At 41.9% G+C, this 21,990-nt stretch overlaps 1 protein-coding gene across 1 annotated transcript in view; it reads left to right on the plus strand.

Moving 5' to 3' along the window:
* Nucleotides 1-15: 15 nt before the first annotated feature.
* Nucleotides 16-21,990, plus strand: part of MOB1B (MOB kinase activator 1B) — a 32,467-nt gene continuing 10,492 nt past the window's right edge. The window contains exons 1-3 of the mRNA XM_083571948.1: nucleotides 16-406; nucleotides 17,078-17,244; nucleotides 21,330-21,423. Of these exons, the coding sequence (XP_083428074.1) occupies nucleotides 393-406; nucleotides 17,078-17,244; nucleotides 21,330-21,423 (275 nt within the window). The 5' untranslated portion in view covers nucleotides 16-392. The remainder of the gene's footprint in view (nucleotides 407-17,077; nucleotides 17,245-21,329; nucleotides 21,424-21,990) is intronic.

Below are 21,990 nucleotides of genomic sequence, written 5' to 3' on the forward strand. Positions count from 1 at the left end.
GGCGGCGGCTGAGGGTGGTGGTGGTGGGGAAGCCATTTTCGCTCCTCACAGAAAACCGGGGTGCCAGTGTGTCTGTGAGGGAGGAGGACGCTATGGCCGGCCTCGGCCGGAGGAGGCGGGAGAGCGCCGCCGCCGCCGCCATCCCTCGCGCCCTCTGAGGCGAAGGCAGCGAGGAGGCGGGAAAGGGCGACGCCGAGGAGGAGGAAGAAGGAGGCGCCCGGCCGCCGCAGCCGCCGCCGCCGGCCTCGTCAGTCCCCGCCCCGCGGCGCTCGCGCTCCCTCTCGCCGCCCGACCGCCGTCCGCCCGTCCTTCCTCCCCTTCGTCCGCCGGGGCCGCCTGCCGCTGGGAGCCGAGCCGAGCCCCGCTCCTCTTCCTCCGCCGCCGCCGCCGCCATGAGCTTCTTGTTGTAAGTGCGGGCCGCCGAGGGAGCCCCTTTCCCCGCCTCGCCGGCAGCAGGGCCCAAGCCGGGCTGCTTTCCTGGCGCCCGAGCCCCGCCGGGGGAGGAGGACGGAAGCCCTTTCCGCCTCGCCTCCGCGCAGCGCCCCATGGCTCTGCTCGGGGGCCTCGGCTCTCCAACCGCCGCTTCCTCCACCACTGGGGTTATTTACTTCTGGGTTTTTTTTGCTCGCTTGCTTAAGCCTCATTCCTCGCATCCTTTGTGTTCGTGTGTATGCCTTGCCACCCCCTCCATGGCTGGCCTCCTCCTGCTCCCCCCTCCTGAGGTTCCCCATTTTCTCCGGCTCTCCCCAATTCTGCCCTCGCCCCTTTGCTTTCCAGCACATTTGTTCCTTATGTGCTGGTGCTTCCTTTAAAAAAAAAATCTCCACCACCCCCACCGACCGCAGGAAAAAAAAAAGGGAAGTGCTTTTATTTGTATTTTCTGGTGTTAATGTTGCTGGTTCTCCTTAAATAGCTTCCCCCATATTGATCATCATCATCCCCTACTGCCTTCATCCAAAGATCCCAGGGCGGTTTGCAACAGAAACATATAAAATGAAAATACAAAATGCTTATTAAAAAGCAAGGGTGTTTTATTTTATTTTAAGGAGGTTATCTCTTTGCTTGATTGACCCTTTGGTTATAAAAAGGAGAGATTGGTGGGATGGGGCCTCTGGGAACACCTTCTGTACCTCAATTTTTTGGGGGGGTCCGCTTATGCTGAAATGGGAGACTGATTTGTTGCACCTAAACGGCTTCCTATCCTAAAAGTTTCTGTTTCGTTCTTGGACCTTTGGGTGCCATTTGAGCTAAAATGGGGGTGTTAGCATTTTGGAGGATCTCACTGCTGTTGTCTGAATTGCCAGCTGCTGCCAAGTGGAGGAATTCTGTATTATAGAAAATAAGGTGATTTCTGTTAATTGTGGGGTGAGAATGATGGTGGGGGTGTTTGTAATATCAGGTGCCCCATATGCCTGCCTGTTCTTCCCTCCCCCACTGCCCCCTCTTGGACAGCAGCTTGGAGAGACTCCCTAGTGGTTTCTGTCTGTAACCATAAAATGAAATTGCATCTCCTAGTTTGTCTCCTCCCTTCCACCCCCCTCTCAGGGAATACAGGAGTCTGTAATTAATCGCCCCTTCTCCCCACCGGCCTTTTCTGTGTTTGAAAAGGCAGCAGTTTTTCTCTTGAGTGGTTCTTGTGATTAAGATAATGGTTATACGGGGTACCCAACTTGTAGAGAAGGTTTTTTTTGGGGGGTGTTGTTTTTTTGTTTTGCTGAGACTGACAGGGAACGCAGCTGGCTCTGTTACGTAGGGGGCTAGACATCTTGAACAATAACCCTGAGAGATCCCCTTCCTCCTTTTGTACTCTGGCCATTGATTGCAACTGCGTTGTGGTGGTCTAGTTTGCTCTTAATTTTTTCTCCAAGTATCTGCTAGAGTGAAAAGCAAACTTTTGGTTTGCTTAAAATCTTTTTAAAAAAATACGTATCTAAATTTAGAAGTAGATTGCATGGTACTTGATAGTCTTTTTAAGTTCCTCTAGGGAACACAGGACACATATGTATAGTAGAAACTAAATTTAACATTTTGGCCTTCAAAAGTGCAGAAGAAGGGGCTTCTTTTGTGAAGGGTCTATTTGCTTTGAGGTTTTGAGGTTCAGCACAGATTTGGAGAATGTACATCTTCCATTTCCCTAATACTAAACTTGAAGAAGCAATTTGAAGAAGTTTATTGAATTTTATGGGCAAAGGCTACCGTCTTATACACAACAGTAAGCACCACGGAACATCCTGACTTTTAACATCTGAGTAACCAACATAGGATGGCTTAAAGAAAACCACATGAAAACAACTACATTGCTTGGTTCTTTAAGCCTTTCAGTATACCATGCAGTTAAAAGCTAGTACAAAGCTTTTGGACTTTTGAAGGATTGGCACATGTTCTGAAAAACTCAAAGCTAATTGTGTTACAACTTGTCTGGCATTATAGCAAGCAGGTACTGGAAAGGACAGATTGATGCAGACACTTGCAACATGAAAACAGCTCTAGATATCAGTAGTTGTTAGCTAACTGGCACATACTAAATGTGTAGGGCCCGTTGTTCTGTTATTTGGTTTCCTAGTTCAAAAGTACAACCAAGTAATCTCCAGTCCTTGCTGGTTGGAGTGGAGGCAATCTAATTATGACAATCAACATAAACCGGTTAAGTGACTTACAAAAAAAAACCCACAGTGTACTCCTGGGAAAGGGAATGTTAGGGACTTAAACAAAATAATCACTTTGTTGTAGAAGACTTACTTTGTCATGTTCCTGTAAAATGTAGTTGTGCTTATACACGCTTCCACGAACCTCTGCAAATATATTATTGATTAATATTAGGATAGCCCAGTCCTGTGCATATGCTTTAGCCACAGTAAGTGTCAAAATGTTATGCCTTATAGAGACTCATTTCTCTTCTTACTCTTTAAAATATCTGGAATGGATTTGTGTCTATGCAAAAAACAACAACAAAAAAACCCCCCACAAAAAACCCCCACCTGAAGCAAACTTCCAGAGCTACATAGCTTTCTTTGTGTGCACGTGGGGCCATGTAGATAGTTTGGAAGGACTGTATCTTGAAAGGAAAACTAAAAACAAATTTATTTAAAACAAATAAAGTGTGTTTTCTTCAAAAAGGCAAAAAAAGAGGTGCTCTCATTTGGTCTCCTGGAGTAATGATCTGTTGTGGATTGATGCTTCTTTCTATATAATTAAGGTCCATAGTAATTTCTGATTCTGTAAACCCATGTTATCTTCATTCTGCTTGTGAAAGCCAAACTGACAGCTGCATTTTTAAGAGAACTCTTCCTGAAGTCTGAGACTGCCTAAAAATACTTGCTGTGCAGATATATCAGTGAATTGTGCCCATCCATCCACCCTTGTAGAAGAAGAGGACAAGAAATCTTCCATTTTCTTGTCTTTGGTTTGGGGTTTTATATTCATACCTGCCTTGGTTAGCAAACACAGAAGAAAACATAAAATATTTGGAAATGAGGAGGAAAGCTGGTTTTCTAATCTGCCTGTTCCTTTTGAGCTTTCACAGTTCTAAGAAAATAGATGTTGGTTCCTGTTCTGTTTCCCTTTTTTGCATGAACGCAAGTGTTCAACACAGATAGTGGCCCAAGTACATCATTTCTCTTCCTCATGGCAAGACATGGGTAGCATGTCTGTAGCAGGGTTAAAAACTTAGATATATAAGCTAAGCGCCAAATGGCTCCTTAAACCAGGGTTACAGTCACCAAAATGGAGTGCCTAGTTGCCATTTTTGGGCCAGACAGCTCAAAAGTTGTATTTTTCAATATGACTTTTTGGTTCCTGAAATTCATTCTGATTGTGCAGATAAAATACATCAAATAGAATTCTTCAGGATGTCTTGTTAGTGTGTGAAAACAGTCAGGATCCAAGGATCCCCAGCCATGCACCTCTGGATGTTGGAGACTTCAGGTGCCACCCTGGGACCCAGGCATCTTCACTTGGTCACAAGTGGCTGATAGCCAGGTGCAAACTGCGCCTGGCAAATTCTGAACACTGGTCTGTTGTGGGGCAGCCAGCATTGATGCTACGAGTTGCTGTGTTTGTGCTGTGGCTCTATGATAGGGCTGTGGAGAGTAGTATTAAACTGGAAACTTGAAATGCAGACTTTCATATAGGTCAATTTGGCAGTGTTACTTTAAGAACAAATTACTGCAGAGTTGCAGAAACCATAGCCTGCAATTCCCAGGAAAATGTTAAAGATAGCTCTGGTAGGCGTACCATATGGCAATGTACCACTGCTTTTTAGAATTGCTTAAATTGCCTGCAAAAGAAACCCTTGTGAAGGAGAAGAAAACCCCACACACCTTGCTTAAGCTCACCATATTTCACTAGCTTGTTGTTTTTTGTTTTCGCATTGGGTATCTAATTTATTTGTTTATTAAATAATATATGTCCGACCCTTCCTCTCAAAGCACCCCAAGGCTGCAAACAAAAAGTTATAAAACATCTTAAAAACAATTCTGACCTAGATGCAGACAGGGAAAGATCTCAAAAGTCCTGTTGAAAGAGGGAAGGCCTTCAGTAGATGATGAAAAGACAGCAGAGACAGCTCCTGTCTAATATTCAAGGGGAGAGAATCCCAAAAGAGTAGGTCGGTGCTACAACACTAAAGGCCTTGTTCCTGCACTATGCAGAACTGTACCTTCTGTTAACGTGGTTTCTGCAGGAGACCCTTACCTGCGGAGTTCTGTGATTGACTGGGTGTACAAGGGCGAGGTAATCTTTCATGTATCTTGGTACCATGGTATATAGGGCTTAATAAACCCGAATCAGCACCTTGAACTTAGCCCAGAAGCTAATTGGTAGCCTATCTTCTAAGAGCAAGATAACCTTTCAACTATGTAAGCCTCAGTGAAAAGCACCAGCATGCGCAGAACTAAGCTTATTTGCCCAAAACATGTTTAATATATCTAGATAAAATGTACCTGTGGGAGTGACACTGATTTTTTTTATAATTTCTGCATCATCTTTAGGAAGCCTCCAAGATTATAGATGGCTTAAATGTACATTTTTAAAAATCAAACTCTACTGCCCCTATTTTCTCTTAAGGCCTAGGTCTTTGTGTTAAACAAATTTGTATGATAATGACATTAAGATGGATCCAGATTCTTAAATTATTATTGCTGTTTTTCACTGCAGAGACACAGTCCCCCCCCCCTATGCAAACACATTTCTCTTGTATAGTATGTTTTGGATTTCCAGCAAGCTGCAGACATTTGCTCACTGAACAGAGAGGTCAGATGCACATCACACACTCTTAAGACCACACAAGTGTGAGATGCTATGGGAAAACGCTTGTCAGATTCTGCTCTCATTTTGCCTTGTATGTGGATACATGTTATGCCATTTATATACCTTTTCAGACTCCCTTTGGTGCTGCTTGGAAGCACATGCTCTTACATGCAGGAACTCATGCTTCTGTGCAAGCTAGTTAACTGGATATTTTATGCTTGCTTTTGAATCTGTTAATTGCCCCAAGCCTTTAGAACTGTGTATCCTGTGCTACACCCCCCATTATGATCTCCTCCTTTTGTACAATATTGATTTGAAAGCTTTTAAAAAAATCTGGAATAGAATGGGCTTATTGTAACTATAAGCCCTTTGAGTACCCCATGGTGTGCCTTTTTAATGTAAAAGATAATAGCTAGCCTACTTGCCTCCTTTTTTTATCAAGCTATCCCACGGGAGACTTGTCAAGCACTTTTAAAATTATATACATGGAAGAAGCTGTAAATGGCCTCTATGTGATGGCTCATCCATGTTGTTGCAAAATTGTCCATGTTGTTGCAAAGTCATCACATTGGGCATCATGTAATTATTCTGCAAAGCTGCCATAGAATGTGGAAGGATATGAAGTGTCAAAGATGCATATCTACATCAGTAGAATAATATCCACCCCCAGGGCAGCCGGGACAGAGAAGCCACAGGATGGAGGCTGTTTTCATCTTTCTCTGTGCCTTCTTAGCATTTAGCATGCCAAAGGTATGCACTTAATCAACAATGGTAATGTATAGGCCATGTTGACAAGCTGAGCTGATGTCTTTCCTAATGGTTCAGAGTAAGCACCACTTTCTACATTATGTTACCCCTGTGTGGGGGCGGGGGCGGGCGGGGAGACACCTCATGCGATGTATTTCATATTTAATGGTGCACATGTTTTTCATCCTCTAATTGTCTAGGAAGACTCTTATAGAATGCATTTCTAAGACAGTAAAATATATTTTTATAATTATTCCACAAATACAGCTTTTCCCTTTCTCTCGCTGTACAGTGGACACTTGGGTTGCAAACATGATCCGTTCGGGATGCACGTTCACTACCCGCATTATCTGCAACTCGCAGCGGTGTGTCTGCACATGTGCGTGTTGCGATTCGGCGCTTCTGCGCAAAGAGCGATTTAGTGCTTCTGCGCATGCGCGACCGCCAAAACCCGGAAGTAACCCGTTTCGGTGCTTCTGGGTTTTGGCGGTCCGTAACCCGAAAAAACACAACCTGAAGCGTCTGTAACCCGAGGTATGACTGTATCTGAATGTTAGTCTTAGACACACCCACCCACCCACCTACCTACCCATCAGCCCCTTCTCTGTCACTGAGAACAAATACTGTAGTCTTAGATTTTAGTGAATTGTTAACCCTGAGTGAACGGAGGTCAAGTTTTCTGCTTGGGGATTTGTTTACTTTTCTCCTTGGGGAAATATTTGTCACCATAGAGTTGTCACCAGTTATTTTGAATCAGTATGTGAAACTTCCCATGGCTCCTCACCTCCTTGGTCCTATAGACGTCTTAGCTTGCAGAGCCCTCCTGCCACGCCAGCACCCATTCCCAGCAAACATTTCTGTTTTATCAACTTTGGAGAGCGGTGCATTGATTTATTTGCTTTTTTTCCATGTTTTCAACAAAAGGCTGTTGAGTCAGAATGTGTGCGCAGAATTTCTGTAGGCAGAAAGATTCTCACAAATCAGAAGTTGCCTTATTTTTGGCAAACAGTGAAGTCTGTGATGAAAGGTTATAGACTGTGGGTACAGAACCCTTTTGGCTACATGGGCCAGATCCTTATGAGGATCTGCCTCGTGGGTCAAATTTGGCAGGTGGGCCACCCACAAACCTTTTCACTCCAATCTTAAAGGGGGTAGGGGCAACCTCCCACTTCTTTTTGAAGTAACGAGGATGGCAATTGGTAGGTAGGTGGGCAGAGATTCAGGGAATTGTCATTGTGGACTAAGTTAAATTCCCTCACTTGATTTTCCTTACCCCTGCTATAGAGAAGTCATTGCCAATTGGGGGCAGGGCTGCAGGTAACATTCAGATTTTAAAGAACTGTATGCACCACCTTTTTATATTGGTAGCCTTGTGTAATGGTTCTAGGGGTTGCTCGTGCGTAAATCGGCGCCACACCTGGCTGGGTTGCCTGAATGAACCCTTTCTATCCGGACAGCCACTCGCCCGTGGCTGTCTCAATCGCTGGCAGAATCCGTCAGTGGGTGTTTCTTGAACTTCTTCCAGCAAAGAAGATCTTTGACGCCTAGTCTCCGCCTACTCTCCCTGCGCGGAAGCCTTCTGCACAGGGAGGGTGTGGGCAGCGGAGGACCCGTGCTCTCCCCGCTGGTCCCCGGCGAGGAGTCATGGAGCCACCTCGCCGATTCCCCCATCTGCCCCCCTTCTCCACTGGTGCTACGCTGATTTCCTTCCCCAGAAGATGGGCTGCTTCTCTCCCTCCCGGGACGCTCTCCGGAATCCCTCTGGAGCCCTCCCTCTCCCTCTGGCTCCGATGGCAGTTCCCTGACACCTTGTTTCTAGTGATAGCCAGAGGTTTCTTCCAAGTTGATGGGAGAAACAAAGAGCATTGGAAAGTATTCCAGGATTGTCTGCTTAAATATAACAATTTGATCATTTTGGAAGTCATACCTCCAGGCATCTTCTTGAAGAAGAATGCGATTGTCCAGGCTACCATGGTAGTCCGTTAATAGGCATAGATGTATGTCCAAATTCTAGTTTTGATGGAGCTTTGGTAATTAATTCTCTACCAGTCTATAAAAGTAGAATAATAATGCCCTGCTCACCTGGAAGCTCAAAGGGTTAGTGAGATTAAAATAAAGCAATACTTTGCACAGTGAAAGAGCTGCAGAAATGAAGAAAATAATAAGTTGGTTAAAACACTAAATGTGAATTATTTTTGTCATTGGAAGAATTTCTTTCTCCTTTTGAACGTTTTTAGCCAACATTTGATCTCCGGTAAATTAGTTGCTCGGAATTCTTCCTTATTGGACATAAAAAGGAAAGCTGTATAGATCATGCTACTTTTGCCTCCAAAAGGACCCGGTTCTTCCTTTCACCCTTGTGTAAGAGCTAGAAATACTTTTTGCAGAACAAACCTAACTATGTTTTCCTGAACATCTGGGAAAGGTAGATATTTTCCAGTCCTTGGAACAGCAATCTGGGATGTCCAGAAGAGGAAATCTGGGATGAAGAGGAAGATGAAGAGGAAATTTTTGAAAAATTAGTTTTGTCGCTCTTTGTCTTCCTTAATAATTGGCAGGTTTCATCTTATGCCGTAGCTTTTAAGAACATCATAATTCACAAGTGCAGTTTTACTTGAAGTCTGCTCTAACATCTGTTTTTCTGTTCTAACATTTTCATCTTGTGTTTGGCTTTAGAAGTTTAGGGATTTGCCCCAGGCTGGCAGATTCGCTTTCTGTGTGTTCCTCTTTTTGAAAGCTGTCAGAAACCATAGAGACTAATAAAGCATGAAAACTTAAATAGAAATTCTCCATTTACCCTGAGTGCATTAACTTCTCTAGAAGTTAATTGTCACAATGTATAAATTCTTCTGCATTCCTTTTCAAATGATTTACATTTTGTTGTATAATTCCTAAATCACATATGCAGCTTGTGCAGACATAATGTTGACTCCCTCTTAATTGCAATTAAGAAATCAGGTGCCGTTCTTGAGAATGCATGTTCCCTTCTCAGGATGGAATACTTTCCTGTTCCCTAACATTAACTATGGTTTCCATGCAATACTGGTCTGAAACCAGCTGTAAAAGGTGATCTGGTTAAACAAGGTTCTTGGTTAGTCTTGGCAGCACTTGGTGTTATTCTGGAATATCTTGGTGTTATTCTGGAATATCTGAGTTTGGGGCCAGTCGGGTTCGTGTTAGAAGGCCAGTTCAACAATTTCATGCTGTCCATTTTTAAACCCTTTCTCTGCCGCAAGTTAAGAATTATGAAATATACAGAGGCAAGCTATTGCTCCATTTAGCACACTATTGCATGGTCTGACGACTGGGAGTTTTAACCAGCCCTACCTGGAGAAATACATCTCCTCCTCCTACCACTTCTACTACTACTACTACTACTAATGTTGATGATGATGCCCCACCCATCTGACTAGGTTGTCCCAGCCACTCTGAGCGGCTTCCAACAAACATGGTAAGACATACATCAGCATTATAAACTTCCCTCATGGTTTGAACCTTGGACTTTCTGCATGGAAGGCAGGCGAATGCTTCGCCACTGAATTATGTGTGGTTATGTACAGTACTTGCCCCGTTTCACTCCTTTGGGCTCTGGCAACCTGTCACCAATCCTCCCCTCCTGTCCCCATGGCATTTACGCACACCACTTACCTGGTTTTATAAATTGTTACTACCCATGAGAGCACCCCCCCATCCATATTCAAAGGCAAAATGACTGCTGGAGACATATAGGAGTGGGGGTGATAATAGGAAATGTCCAAGCAGAACACCTTGCTAATTATGGCTGGAGACAAGAGTGCTGGGATTGATAGAGCAACACTTTCTTATGATGAAATTTGCATATGTGGACCAACCTTGCTGCCTAGCTGGAAGCTGTGGGTAGGTAGGTATTAGAAAATCAGATTACTAAGGTTTTTTTAATGTAGGCTATCTTTACTCTTAAGCACTACAAAGCAAGAAGTACTTAGCTGCTATGAATACTACAAATTAACCAACTCTCAACAAGCCTTTGCTTAAATGGTGTTTTTCTAGTGACGAGGTTCTTAATGAATTTTCATTGAATTTTCAAGATAATCTAACTAACTTTGGCTTGTTACTTTATCACTTGCTGCCAGCTGACTCTGAATTTAGAGTACAAACATGCATTAGAAGAGCTTGCATAAATCTAGCTTCTACTTTGTTCACATTCAGTTTCCCATACATCAGAATTTTGGCTACTTGTCCGTTAAAGCCTAAGGGCAAAAGATTCTTGTCAAGGTCCACTGGGAAACCCAGTGGAATTCTCAATTATCTTGGCTTACTGTGCACCTGTGCCTTTTGCAGCACTATGGTGAAGCTGGCTAGCGTTCCATTAGCATATTTTTGATGCTGTAGCTAAGACAATGGAAGAAGGGTCTGTATAAAATAATAAGTTTGCATCTGTTCAGAGAATTGTCATCTTCTGGGTGGAGGGAAAGTGAATGTGTGGGCTAATAAACTGAGCTCTCAGCAGATGGCTGAAAAGTAGTGGCACATTTGTTCTTCATTATAAAAATTCATTATAAAAATTTGTTCTTCATTATAAAAATTATTTTAGTGGGAAGTAGTTCATAAATAGGTTGCAAGGTCTAATTTTGCATTAATCACTGCATCTGAGTTCCTTTGAAAAATCTTTATCTTAACAGCAAATACAGTTCTCTAGTTCTGGCAAGGTACCATGAAACATTAAGATGTTTCAGATGTAATACCAAATTATAGGTTGGTATTACTTAAAATATATGTGCAAGTGAAGCCATATGCTCATGTACTCCCTTTTTCCTTTGGGCTCAAAAAACACACAACTTCCCCTTTAACGTAAACTGTACAGTAGTTGGTTATTACATCTCAGCTGTCTGCTCTTGCTCTTTAAACCAGGAATTGTGTATATTCCACCTTTCCTCCAAAGAGCTCAAAGTGGCATACATGGTTCTCTACCGTTCCCCCATATTTTTTCCTAAACAACAATCCTGCGATTCTAAGGTGGGTTAGTTTGAGAGGTGGATCATGATTTCTAGATAACCCTGTCTTTAATAACTCTGTTCTATTTACAAGCACAATAACAAATTATGTTTAATAACTGAGGAATCCCAGTGGCAACAGCAGCAGCCTTTTGCAGAAATTTAACGTAAGTTCCTGTTTAGGCTACTTAGATTGCAGTCCTAAACACATTACAAGGAAGTAACACAGTAGGACTTGCTTCTGAATAAGCAAACATATGATTGCGCTGTTAGCATCTTCTTGTAAAAATGCACTGATATTTTAAAGTGTAATGAAGAGTCTGCCTACTTCCTTAATTCTTTGTATTGCTTCTGCTTTGAGATAATATCCTGTTGTTCTGTGTCTGAATGTGTCGACTTCATCTTCACTGGCCACTCAACCCTTTCCTTATCTTTGCAGTTATTTCCTTCTTCCTGGCTGTTTGTTTTGTCTCTTTCCTCTTTGCACCCCCTTTTTATAGGGTGCTGCCCTTGTGTTTAAATACTCTTACGTTCCTTCCTTCGAGATCATTCAGTGTTTATGTTCTCTGTGTCAATGCAGTGAATGAATTTTGAACTATTCAGGTCACATTCACACCATACTTTTAAAACACATTTAAAGCACCACAATTCCCAGCACCTTGAACAAACTATAGTTCAAGATTTGTTTGGAGGAAACAATGTGCTTTAAACATATGGTGTGGATGTGACTTGAGGACAGTGTATTTTGCTGAATAGGGAAGGTGTCTTATGTTCCTTAAGACTCTTAGTGTTTTGTCATGATAATTTATATAACATTCTTCAATGCGCTAGTTCTTGTTTATTTTCAGCTATATCATTATTTTTGGTATTTTCTTTTTGAGGAGCAAGCTGCTCTTGCTGCATGAAGTCAGTGAACAAAGCTACACTCCTTTGCTTCATGTTTGATGGTGTGATATTTATAGCTGTGTTGTGCTGTGCTAAGAGAGAATGTGCTAAAAATATGCATACAGTAAAATATTAGAGTATTCAGTTGGATTCCTAAGACCGGATTGTGCTTGGCAAAAGAGACCCTTCACAAAAGCAAAGAAAGATTTAGAGCTTAGGCTTCCTTTGGCTGGTTTGTTTAGTTTATTCAAACATTGCTGAATAGTTCCCAGCAACTTCTGCCGCATTTGCATGTTCTGCTGATTTTCGGTGTGAAGTCTTCTGGTGTGTGAAGGCTCATCAACATGAGAGGGAGAAACATTGTTAGGAATAAATTAATATTTCCACGTTGTCAAGGAGGTACATGGTATTCAGCTAGCATCTTACTTCACTTCAAGAAAACGACTTGCATATAATGAACAGTAGCAACACTAAGGTATTCATTTCAGAGTAGCCCTTTGCCCTACTGCAGTGACTATTGTATCCTTGCCTATTTTATTGTGTTTTTAATATATTGTAAGCAGCCTCAAAACTTTGGGTAGTGGTTGGGGTATAAATACTCTCAAATAATAGTAATAAAATAAGAAATGAGACTTCAGCAAGACTAAAAAATAAGAATAAAAAATAATTGAGATGGGAACTTTAATGTCGAAGGAAAGTTTGCTGATATATTGAATCCCATATTAATATATGGGAAAACTAGTAGCAAACTGAAGTAAAGCACTAAATCAGGCTTCTTCAACCTCGGCCCTCCAGGTGTTTTTGGCCTACAACTCCCATGATCCCTGGCTAGCAGGACCAGTGGTCAGGGGTGATGGGAATTGTAGTCTCAAAACATCTGGAGGGTCAAGGTTGAGGAAGCCTGCACTAAATTGTAGGAGTAGGAGGAGTAGTAGTAGTAGTGGTAGATTAACTATGGTTAGCAGAATAATAAGAGTACAAGATCACTGCCTTGATTAAACTGATTATAAAGTAACAGATTAAGAACTGGTAATCATTCAGGTTTCAAAGAAACCTGAACAATATTTTAATTTTTTTTTACCCACTCACTGATTAATAATATTAGTCCCTCAAGAACAATTAACAAGGGGGTTGTAGGTTGCTATGGTATTTAAAGGAAAATTTTAAATACTTCATTGCATCTGTTTTGTTGAATCTGTTCCTAATAAGGTTCAGAAAAGATTAGTCAAAATATTGAAGGTGTTGGAGCATCTTTCCTGTAAGGGAAAGGTTAAAGAAAAATGACTTAAGTTCGAGTAAGGGGAGATGAATGATTTACAAATGTGTGAATGGCATGTAGAAAGTGAATAGATTATGTTTTTCTGAAAGTGTTGCCCAGATTCAGGGCACACTTCCAAACTTTATAATAATATCTTTATTGTCATTGCCCCCTCTCAGGGACAACGAAATTACTTGACTGCTCCATAAAAACACTAATTAAAACAATACAGTATAGTACAGCAAGGAAGATTAGATGACTTTCAAAGTCCAGGCTTCCCATTCAGGGCTGAGATCGCTCTGGAGAAGAAGCTGTTCTTAAGACGGCTCGTTCTTGTCTTCATCGTCCTGTATCTCCGTCCCGACGGCAGGAGCTCGCAGAGACAGTGACCAGGATGCGATGGATCTTTTACTATGTCCAGTGCCTTCCTATGGCACCTTGTGGCATAAATCTGCTCTAAGGTGGAAAGTGGGCAGCCAACAATGCTCTCTGCTGCCTTAACAACTCTGCACAACCCCATCCTGTCCTGGGTAGTACAGCTTCCGTACCACACACATAAGCCATAAGTGAGCACGCTCTCAATGGCACAGTGATAGAAGGCAAGCAGCAGTTTCTGCGGAAGATGGTTTTTCCTTAGAATTCTCAGAAAGTACAGTCTCTGCTGCGCCTTCTTCACAAGCCCCCTTGTGTTGACACTCCAGGACAGATCCTCTTGTAATTATAACGTAATATGGAATTTTCTTTTACAAGATGTAATGATAGCACTGACTTAGATGGCCTGACTAATTCATGGGTGATGTACAAGGCCCCATCCACCCTGGATTTGTGTAGGGTTCACTCCATAGCCTTTTCTTCTCCCAAAGATATCCCACAAGGCAGCAGGAGTTTAGGATCAGAGCTTTTCTTCTAGATGGGCTCCCTTCCCAAGTTGATGAGCCCCATCTGCCCATCACTTCCCTGTACAGCACATACAGAAAACACCTTCTTGACCATTGGACCCACTATTGGTCTTGTCCACTCAATCCACCGGAGCTTGTCTTCACACATAGGGGAAGCCACTAATTCATTGAGCATTTGAGACCCATCGGCTACCCTCACTTCTTTAGCTGGCCAGTTGAAGCATTTTCCCAGGGTGTGGCCGCTGTCACCTGCTGATAGCTTCTAGGAGCCACAGGTGAGAGCTGAGTGCAAGGTGAGGACAAAATGTGGGCAGACTATCCCAGACGGAGCACATTGTGTACCCCATCAGAGGTAACCCCCCCTCCCCTAACACCCCAATATCACCTATGCTCCTGCAGTCTAGGCAACAGCTATAGCATTCAGCTGGCGGTGTGGAAAGTGCCCTGAAGAAAACAAATTAGAATTTTTGTTACTCATAGGAAATGTAGGGCCTACAGCATCCTAACCATTTTTTCTCGCATGCATTGCTGTGATCACTTTTTGTTTTTTTAAAAACCCCCACAGCATCTTCTGAACTACATTGCCATCACTGTACAAAGTTCAAAGAGCAAGGCTCCAGAGAACTACTCTGTGGTTGTCCTTCAATTATGTCCCTTTCTTAGATGTCTGAGCTTGCTGGAAGTATTGCAAGACTTTCTTGGATGGGGTAGCCTTTAATACCCAGAATTATGCATGAGTAGGTGTGCTGAATGATCTTTTTTAACACACATACACAGCCCTTGCTAAAAATGAATATACAGTTTTTTTTCTTTTATGAAGCTTGAGAGGAAGAGGGGTAGAAATGTAAATAAACCATTTACCCCAAGGCAACTTTGGGTTCAGTATGCTAATGATTAAACCTAGCTACGACATCAGGTGTTCAATTTTCTTTTTAAAAGAAGGATGAACTCATAGGATTTTGAAATATTTTTCAGATCTGCATAGGGGCTAGCTCCTAAAACTCAGAATCCCCTTCCATTTCTGAAGACAGTCAATATTGTATGTTTACAGAGGAGTGTGCACATAACACAGTGTGTGTGTGTTATAAGCAAACCACAATGACACGTTTCCTTCCTTCCTTCTCCTTCCTTTAAGATTAGCGGATCAAAAAGTGTAAAAGGCATTGTGTGTAGAAGGTATTTGGGGTATCACAAATGGCACCAGCACAGGCCTTCCCTGTTGCCGACATGACCACCTCCTCATTGATTTAAATTAATTAGGATTAATTTCAGTCCTGAACTTCCACTGCTTTGCCGCTATTGTCATTCATGAGAAAGGCTTTGGGAGTAAACCCTGACAAAAAATCCATCCCTACTGCCTTATGGGGCATCTCTGGGAGAAGGAAAGGCTAAGGAGTAAACCCTGCACAAACCCAGAGTGATGGGTTGTTATTCAGTTAATTGTCTCCCAGTATGATAATTTTAATGCATTTTTTCTGCTCTTTTATTGATTTTTGTCTGTTTTTATTATGCATGTCTAGTTTTAACTAAATCACCATGGAAATATTTACTGAAGGGCAGTATACTAATTTATTACACAAATTCATTAACTAAATAGTGCATTCTCCAGAGCAGTAAACCTTAATGTTAGAAAAGTGTCTCTGAAGATATAAAAAAGATACAGCCTGATTAAAGATTTTGGAACAAGACAAACCATGCCTCAGGTGACTCCGTCAACGCCGTTGACTTGTTCCTTTCTGTCTGTCCAATGCTATGTGTTTGCTTAATTCATTGTGTTTGCTTTGCTAAGGGGATTAGTTGTGTCAAATTTCACTGCTCGGGTAACCTATGCTGAAGTCCCAAAAACAAACTCATTAAAGCTTGTGCCTCTATATTTTTGGTGACACAAACTAGATTACTTCTTTCAAAGTTGCATAACTTGCATGTATGTTATGGTTGTTCAGGAGGATCAAAAGGGAATGTTGGAAAAATATCTTCATTAGAATTTACTTCTTAGTTAATTAATTTACCTGATCCCCTCAAAAGGTGTTAGTAGGTTCAGTAGACTTTAGGGTTCCTCTGATTTAGTTGACAACATATTGGACTTCCTATTCTACCACCTAAAGATTTCTGAGTAAATTGTACTCCTTGACCAAAAAGAAAGACTTTTACTATTTTTATCTCTGCCTTCCCGCCATATTGGAATCAACATGTTCACAATAGAATTTTTTTAAAATTAATTGAACCTTTGTCAAAACAATTGTTCAAAGTTTAGTTGTTCTTGTATGCCTTTCAGTATGTTGCTGTTCTATGATTATACTACGTTGAACACAGGGCACCTTGAATATTACTGTTTCTTGAGTACGTAGATGTATTCCTCTACATCTTTGAAGAAATGGGTCCAAAGAGGACTTAAAATAGAAGGGACAGATATTTGAAAGGAAATGTTATATGAGTAGCTCAAAGCAGAAGGTAGGCAGATAGTATTCCACTGATGGACCACTAGCCAATTTCCAGTGGACCTCTGTACACTTGCTGGTTGCTGAGATTTGTAAAAAAAGAATCTTGACTTTCATGTAAACTTTCACTTGAACTAGCAACACACTTCTTATATTTTTACACAAGAGTACAGATTCAAGATCACTTAACCTAGATTAATTATGGCTTCTCTGTTAAGAGATCCTGCATAATCTTCCTTCCTTTGTAAATTTAAGGGCTGCATGTGAATGGCAGGATTTGTGTAGACCTTTCCACTTGATCAGTGTTCTAGATGGAATTGCAACATGGAGAAGTAGCTCCTATGCTGGCTATTTGACTGTGTGACGGAAGTTTATGTCGTCTGTGTTTTTGCTAATCTCGCCACTCATGGATTTCCCCCCTTTTGTGGTATGTAATAAGGGTGTACATAATGTTTTCAAGCATGCAACAGATTAGTCACACAGCCATCTTATATTTTGTGGGGAGGGGAGAAGACATTCTAACTCATAAGAATGTTAGTGTAAGATTAGGGGATCATTTTGTGAACCTGTCTCTCTCTTTCCCCGGTACACAAGATTTTCTGAAACCAAAATATTTCCTTCCTTTTGCAGTGGTAGCCGCTCTTCTAAAACTTTTAAACCAAAGAAGAATATTCCAGAAGGCTCTCACCAGTATGAGCTGCTAAAACATGCAGAGGCCACTCTTGGAAGTGGCAACCTACGGATGGCTGTTATGCTGCCTGAGGGTGAAGATCTAAATGAATGGGTTGCAGTGAACAGTAAGTAACATGACCTTTCCCCCCTGCATGTTTTTTGAGCATTAATATTGACTGATAAAACCGGGTGGGGGGTAGGGGAGGCATGAGAGATTTGACATTCATTCCCCTGGGATGGTAATGGTTAAATTTATTTCTGCAAACTTACCTCTGGAAAACACTCTTTTTAGAAATGGTTGAATGTGCCATGATGTAACTGCAGCCAGTATGATGTAGTAGCTTGAATGTTTGAATAGAGCCTGGGAGGTCAGGGTTCAAGTCCCCACTGGGCTCCCTGGCTGACCTTGGGCCAGTTACTGTCTCTCAGCCTAATCTCAGCCTCACAGGGTTGTTGAGGGGATTAAAGGGCAAGCAGGAGAACTATATATGCCACCTTGAGCTCCTTGGAGGAAAGAAAGGTGGGATATAAATTAATAAATTAATTCTATAGGACAGGTGGTAAGCAAATCAAAACTAGAGTCAGTAGGTTAGAAGAAATTGTGTACATGGGATACTATATGAAGGTGTACTGTCCGCTACTGACTTTACAGGGGTATACCAATGTAGGAGAAAGCAATAGTGAACTAAATCAACCCACCTTAGCTCTCATGCATGCTTGGAGGACTTGGGACAGAGGCAAGTTCTTACTTTTCGGGTTCCCAGAAAATAAGACGGAAAGGAAAACTCCAAGCAGCACAAGAGAGACCCTTGTTGTTTCTTCTATTCGTTGACAGCACAGATCTGGCGAGGTGATCTATATACTCTCAAGTGTACTGCTTACCAGGAGGTCAGAAGCACTCACTATAGTGAGGTGGCAAGTAGGTTTGTAGATGCACAGTTTGTGACTCACCAATTTGAATGCAACTCACCAGGGACTGGGTAAACTTTCAGGGTTTTCCCCTTGTCTGGAACTGCACAAAGGGGAAGCAATTGGAGGCCCTAGCAAGCTGCAGCAAATGGCTAATTGTCTCTGTCCAACTTGATGGATCACAAATTCTCTAGGTCTGATACGGTACCAGCTGTGGTCCGTCTGTTCTTTGAGCAGAAGAACTGGATTTTACAGTGTTGTTTATCACATGTAGCTGCAGAAGTGTCTGGGGCTCCAAGACTTGCCATGTTCCCTGGGGATTTTCCATAGTGGTTTCTTTAAATTTCAGCTGTTCTTCTTGAGAGAAATGTCACCACTGTTTTTAGCAAACATTGAAAGCTGATAAAAGCCTAGTAAGTTCGACTCCCCCAGATTCCATCTACAGCTGTTTTGCTGTACAGACATGTCCTCCCACAGCTGAATTAAGACATCAGTTGTTAAAATATGATTATTATTTATTGTATTTATATACCCGGAGGTCTCAGGATGGTTTACAGAATAAAATCAAAATATAAAGCCACAAAATACATAATGGAAATAAAAACAACAATCCAGTAACCCCTCCCCCCAAAACAACCACCACCCACATTTTAAAACAGCATAGGGTGTCAATCAAATCAACCAAAGGCCTGGTTAAAAAGGAACATTTTTGGATGGCGCCTAAAGGTATACAGTATAATGAAGGTGCCAGGCAAACTTCCCTGGGGAGAGCATTCTACAGACAGTCTTTTGTTTTTGTGGAAAATATTGTGTCAAAAAATCTAGATGGAAAATTTTGAATGAATAACAGCATCTTGGGATAAAGGATTGAGCTATGATTTGGGGAGATCCTGGTTTGAACCTTGCCTCTGCCATAAACTCAATAGGTGGTCTTAGGCAAGGTCTGCTCTTATGTTCTGCTCTCAACCCTCAACTACCTGCCCCTCTAGCTGCAGTTTGGCGGTAATAATACCAACCTCTCTTAAAGTGTCCTTTATAAGGACTACAAGGTTATGGTCCAGTTAACACTCAATCCAGTTAACACATAACACAGAATAAAATTGCCAGTATCATAATGCCCTTATACGAGCACAGCTGTGTGAAAATAAATAAAAAATTCAGAACATAGGAAGTTTTAATTCCTGTGTTCCTTGACTGGAATTGAAGGGCATGGAAGGATCTGTCAGTCTTGCTGAATGGAGGAGGCCATGATCTCAATAGCAGTTTAATGACAGTGACATTGAAATTGTCATAATTTGACTTCCCAGACATCACCCAATTAGATTGTGGAAGGCCACAAATCCTTTTGTGCTGCTGCTCTGTCTGCAGCCAAACTAAAACAAGACAAATTGCACAGCTGTTCCTGTTTACAATGCCAATCTTCAAATACAAGTCTGTAAATGGCATCTTGAAAGAAGAGTGCTCAGCATTTTTCAGGATTTGGAGTAGGGCAATCTAGTAATAGATTTGGTATTAAATGGGGCAGGGGAGTGCAACCCTGTTGCTTTTTGATAGCTTAATGGCTTTTGATGCCATGGTTTCCTAGTGGGCCAACTCTCTGGGTTGGCAGTAGGAGGTCCTGTGCTTTGGTGGTTCCAGTCTTATTTATAAGGCTAGATTTAGAATAGTATTGGGTGACTGTACCTCAGTCCCTTAGCAGTTATGCTTTGGGGTACCACAGGGTTCAATCTTGTCCCCAGTGTTGTTTAACATCTATGTGAAGCCATTGGCAGTGGCCATGCTGCTCTACTTCTCTTTGACATCTGAGTCAAGTGTGGACGTGCAGGTCCTGGATCAGTGCATGGATCTGGTGGGATGGGTGAGGGTCTACAAGTTGTAACTGAATCCTGATAGGTTCAAGTGACGGTGGTAGCTAGGATCACCTTTTACCAGCTTCAGCTAGTGTGTCAGCTGCACACATTCCAGGACAGGATAGCATGGTGCAAGCACACCATGTTTTGATAGCCTCAATGTTTCGCTACCATAGTGTGGTGTATGAAGAACTGCCCTTAAGGTTGGCTTGGAAGCTGCAGAAAAGGGAGACTAACCATGAGTACAATATATAACATCACTTTTGAAAGAACTGCACCAGCTGCCAGTTTGCTGCCAAGCCAGGTTTAGGGCCTGTAAAAAATTAGGACCTGGGTACATGAAGAAATGCATTCTCCCACATAAATCTGCCCATAGACTGAGATATTTGTATGAAGTCTGCATGGTCAACTTAGTGACAATGGACTGTTTCTGTCATGGCACACAGTTTATGGAATCGTCCCCCCTTTATTAAGTTTTTGCACAACTTCATTAAGTTTCTGGCGCATCCAGGCATTTGCTGGTTCTCAGTGCCACCCTTTTAGTATAATTTGGCTGGTTTTGTTGTGATTTTTGTATTCTGCTGTATTTTAATATAATGTTTTATGCCAACCTGGCAGTTCGAAAGCGTAACAGTGTGAATAGATAAATAGGTACCACTGCGGAGGGAAGGTAAACTGCGTTTCCATGCGCTCTGGCACTCATGGTGTTTTGTGTGCCAGAAGTGGTTTAGTCATGTTGGCCACATGACTCGGAAGAGCTGTCTGCAGACAAATGCTGTCTCCCTCAGCCTGAAAGCGAGATGAATGCCACACCCCATAGTTGAATTTGAATGGACTTCACCGTCCAGGGGTCCTTTACCTTTTATGAGAAACATGTTTGTATTGTTGTGAGTCTCCCTGGTATTACTGATGAAGATATAGAAATGTTATAAATAAATGATAAAGCAGTCAACAGAAGGAACTTTGCCTTCTTAGCATTGCTTTGGTAGACATGCTGCTCAATGACACCAGGGGATAAACTCCAGACAGAGATCCTGATACCATAGACGAGGAATGACCAAGCAAGGGATGTAAAGGTAGCAAAGCATGTTAAGAGATGAGGTAGACACTGAGCCATTGATGTGTGTTTAGTAGTTGTAGATGGTTTGACTCTAAGGATCCTATTTCACTGGAAGGAATGGAAAGCCAGAGGATTGCGTATTTGTACTTTCACCACTTTTAACAAACATAGATTACATAGTTTCAAAACCATTTTAGTACACTTATCTTGTTATGTGAGTCTTTCTGGAGGTCTTAGTCTGTTTTCTGACTGGCATTTCCTTTGTATAGTAACATATTAAACACAGCAGAGTACTTTTGCTGAGAAGCTGTGTGGATGGTCTAGCTTGCAACTGAAAGCACACACTTTTTATCTGCCAAATTGAAATCGTTCCTATTTTTTATATATACAGCTGTGGACTTCTTCAACCAGATCAACATGCTTTATGGGACAATTACAGACTTCTGCACAGAAGAGAGCTGCCCAGTGATGTCTGCAGGTCCAAAGTAAGAATGCTAGTTATGCGACTTTGAAACTATGAGACATAAAATATTTGCTGTTTTTCATTTTTAATTGGGTTTTAAACAATGATAATTGCTACTCTTAGTAAGTTAAAAACCTGAAATTTTATTTACAAAAAACTAAAGTTCTGTGTTTCATATTTTTGCTTTTAGCCCGATCGAATTCTTTACAGATTTGTTTGGTGGTGGTTGTGGTGGGGGTCAATGAAAGTGTAAGTGAGAGCAGAACAGGAGGAATTTAATAGTCCTGAAGGCCATGATCTGACCTTAAACTGCTGAATTGCAAATACTGCCTGCATGCTTTTCATCTCTACAACCCTGAGAACTGGAAACCCTTTTTTATTTTAAAAATGATAGTGATTAACTCCGATTCCCAGCTAGATAATCCCTTTTCCACAACTACAACTGCTTCGACACCACACTTGCCTGAAACTTGGTAACTGGGATTAAGCAATGCCATCTAGTGGGGTGGATTGGCTCAGGGTCCTCTATTTGCTGTCTCTTATGCTAAGCAGTGTTGTTAAGACAGGAGAGGACCATTAAATATATGTA

The sequence above is a fragment of the Podarcis filfolensis genome, assembly GCF_964270895.1.
Source record: "Podarcis filfolensis genome assembly, chromosome: 9".
Lineage (NCBI taxonomy): Eukaryota > Metazoa > Chordata > Lepidosauria > Squamata > Lacertidae > Podarcis > Podarcis filfolensis.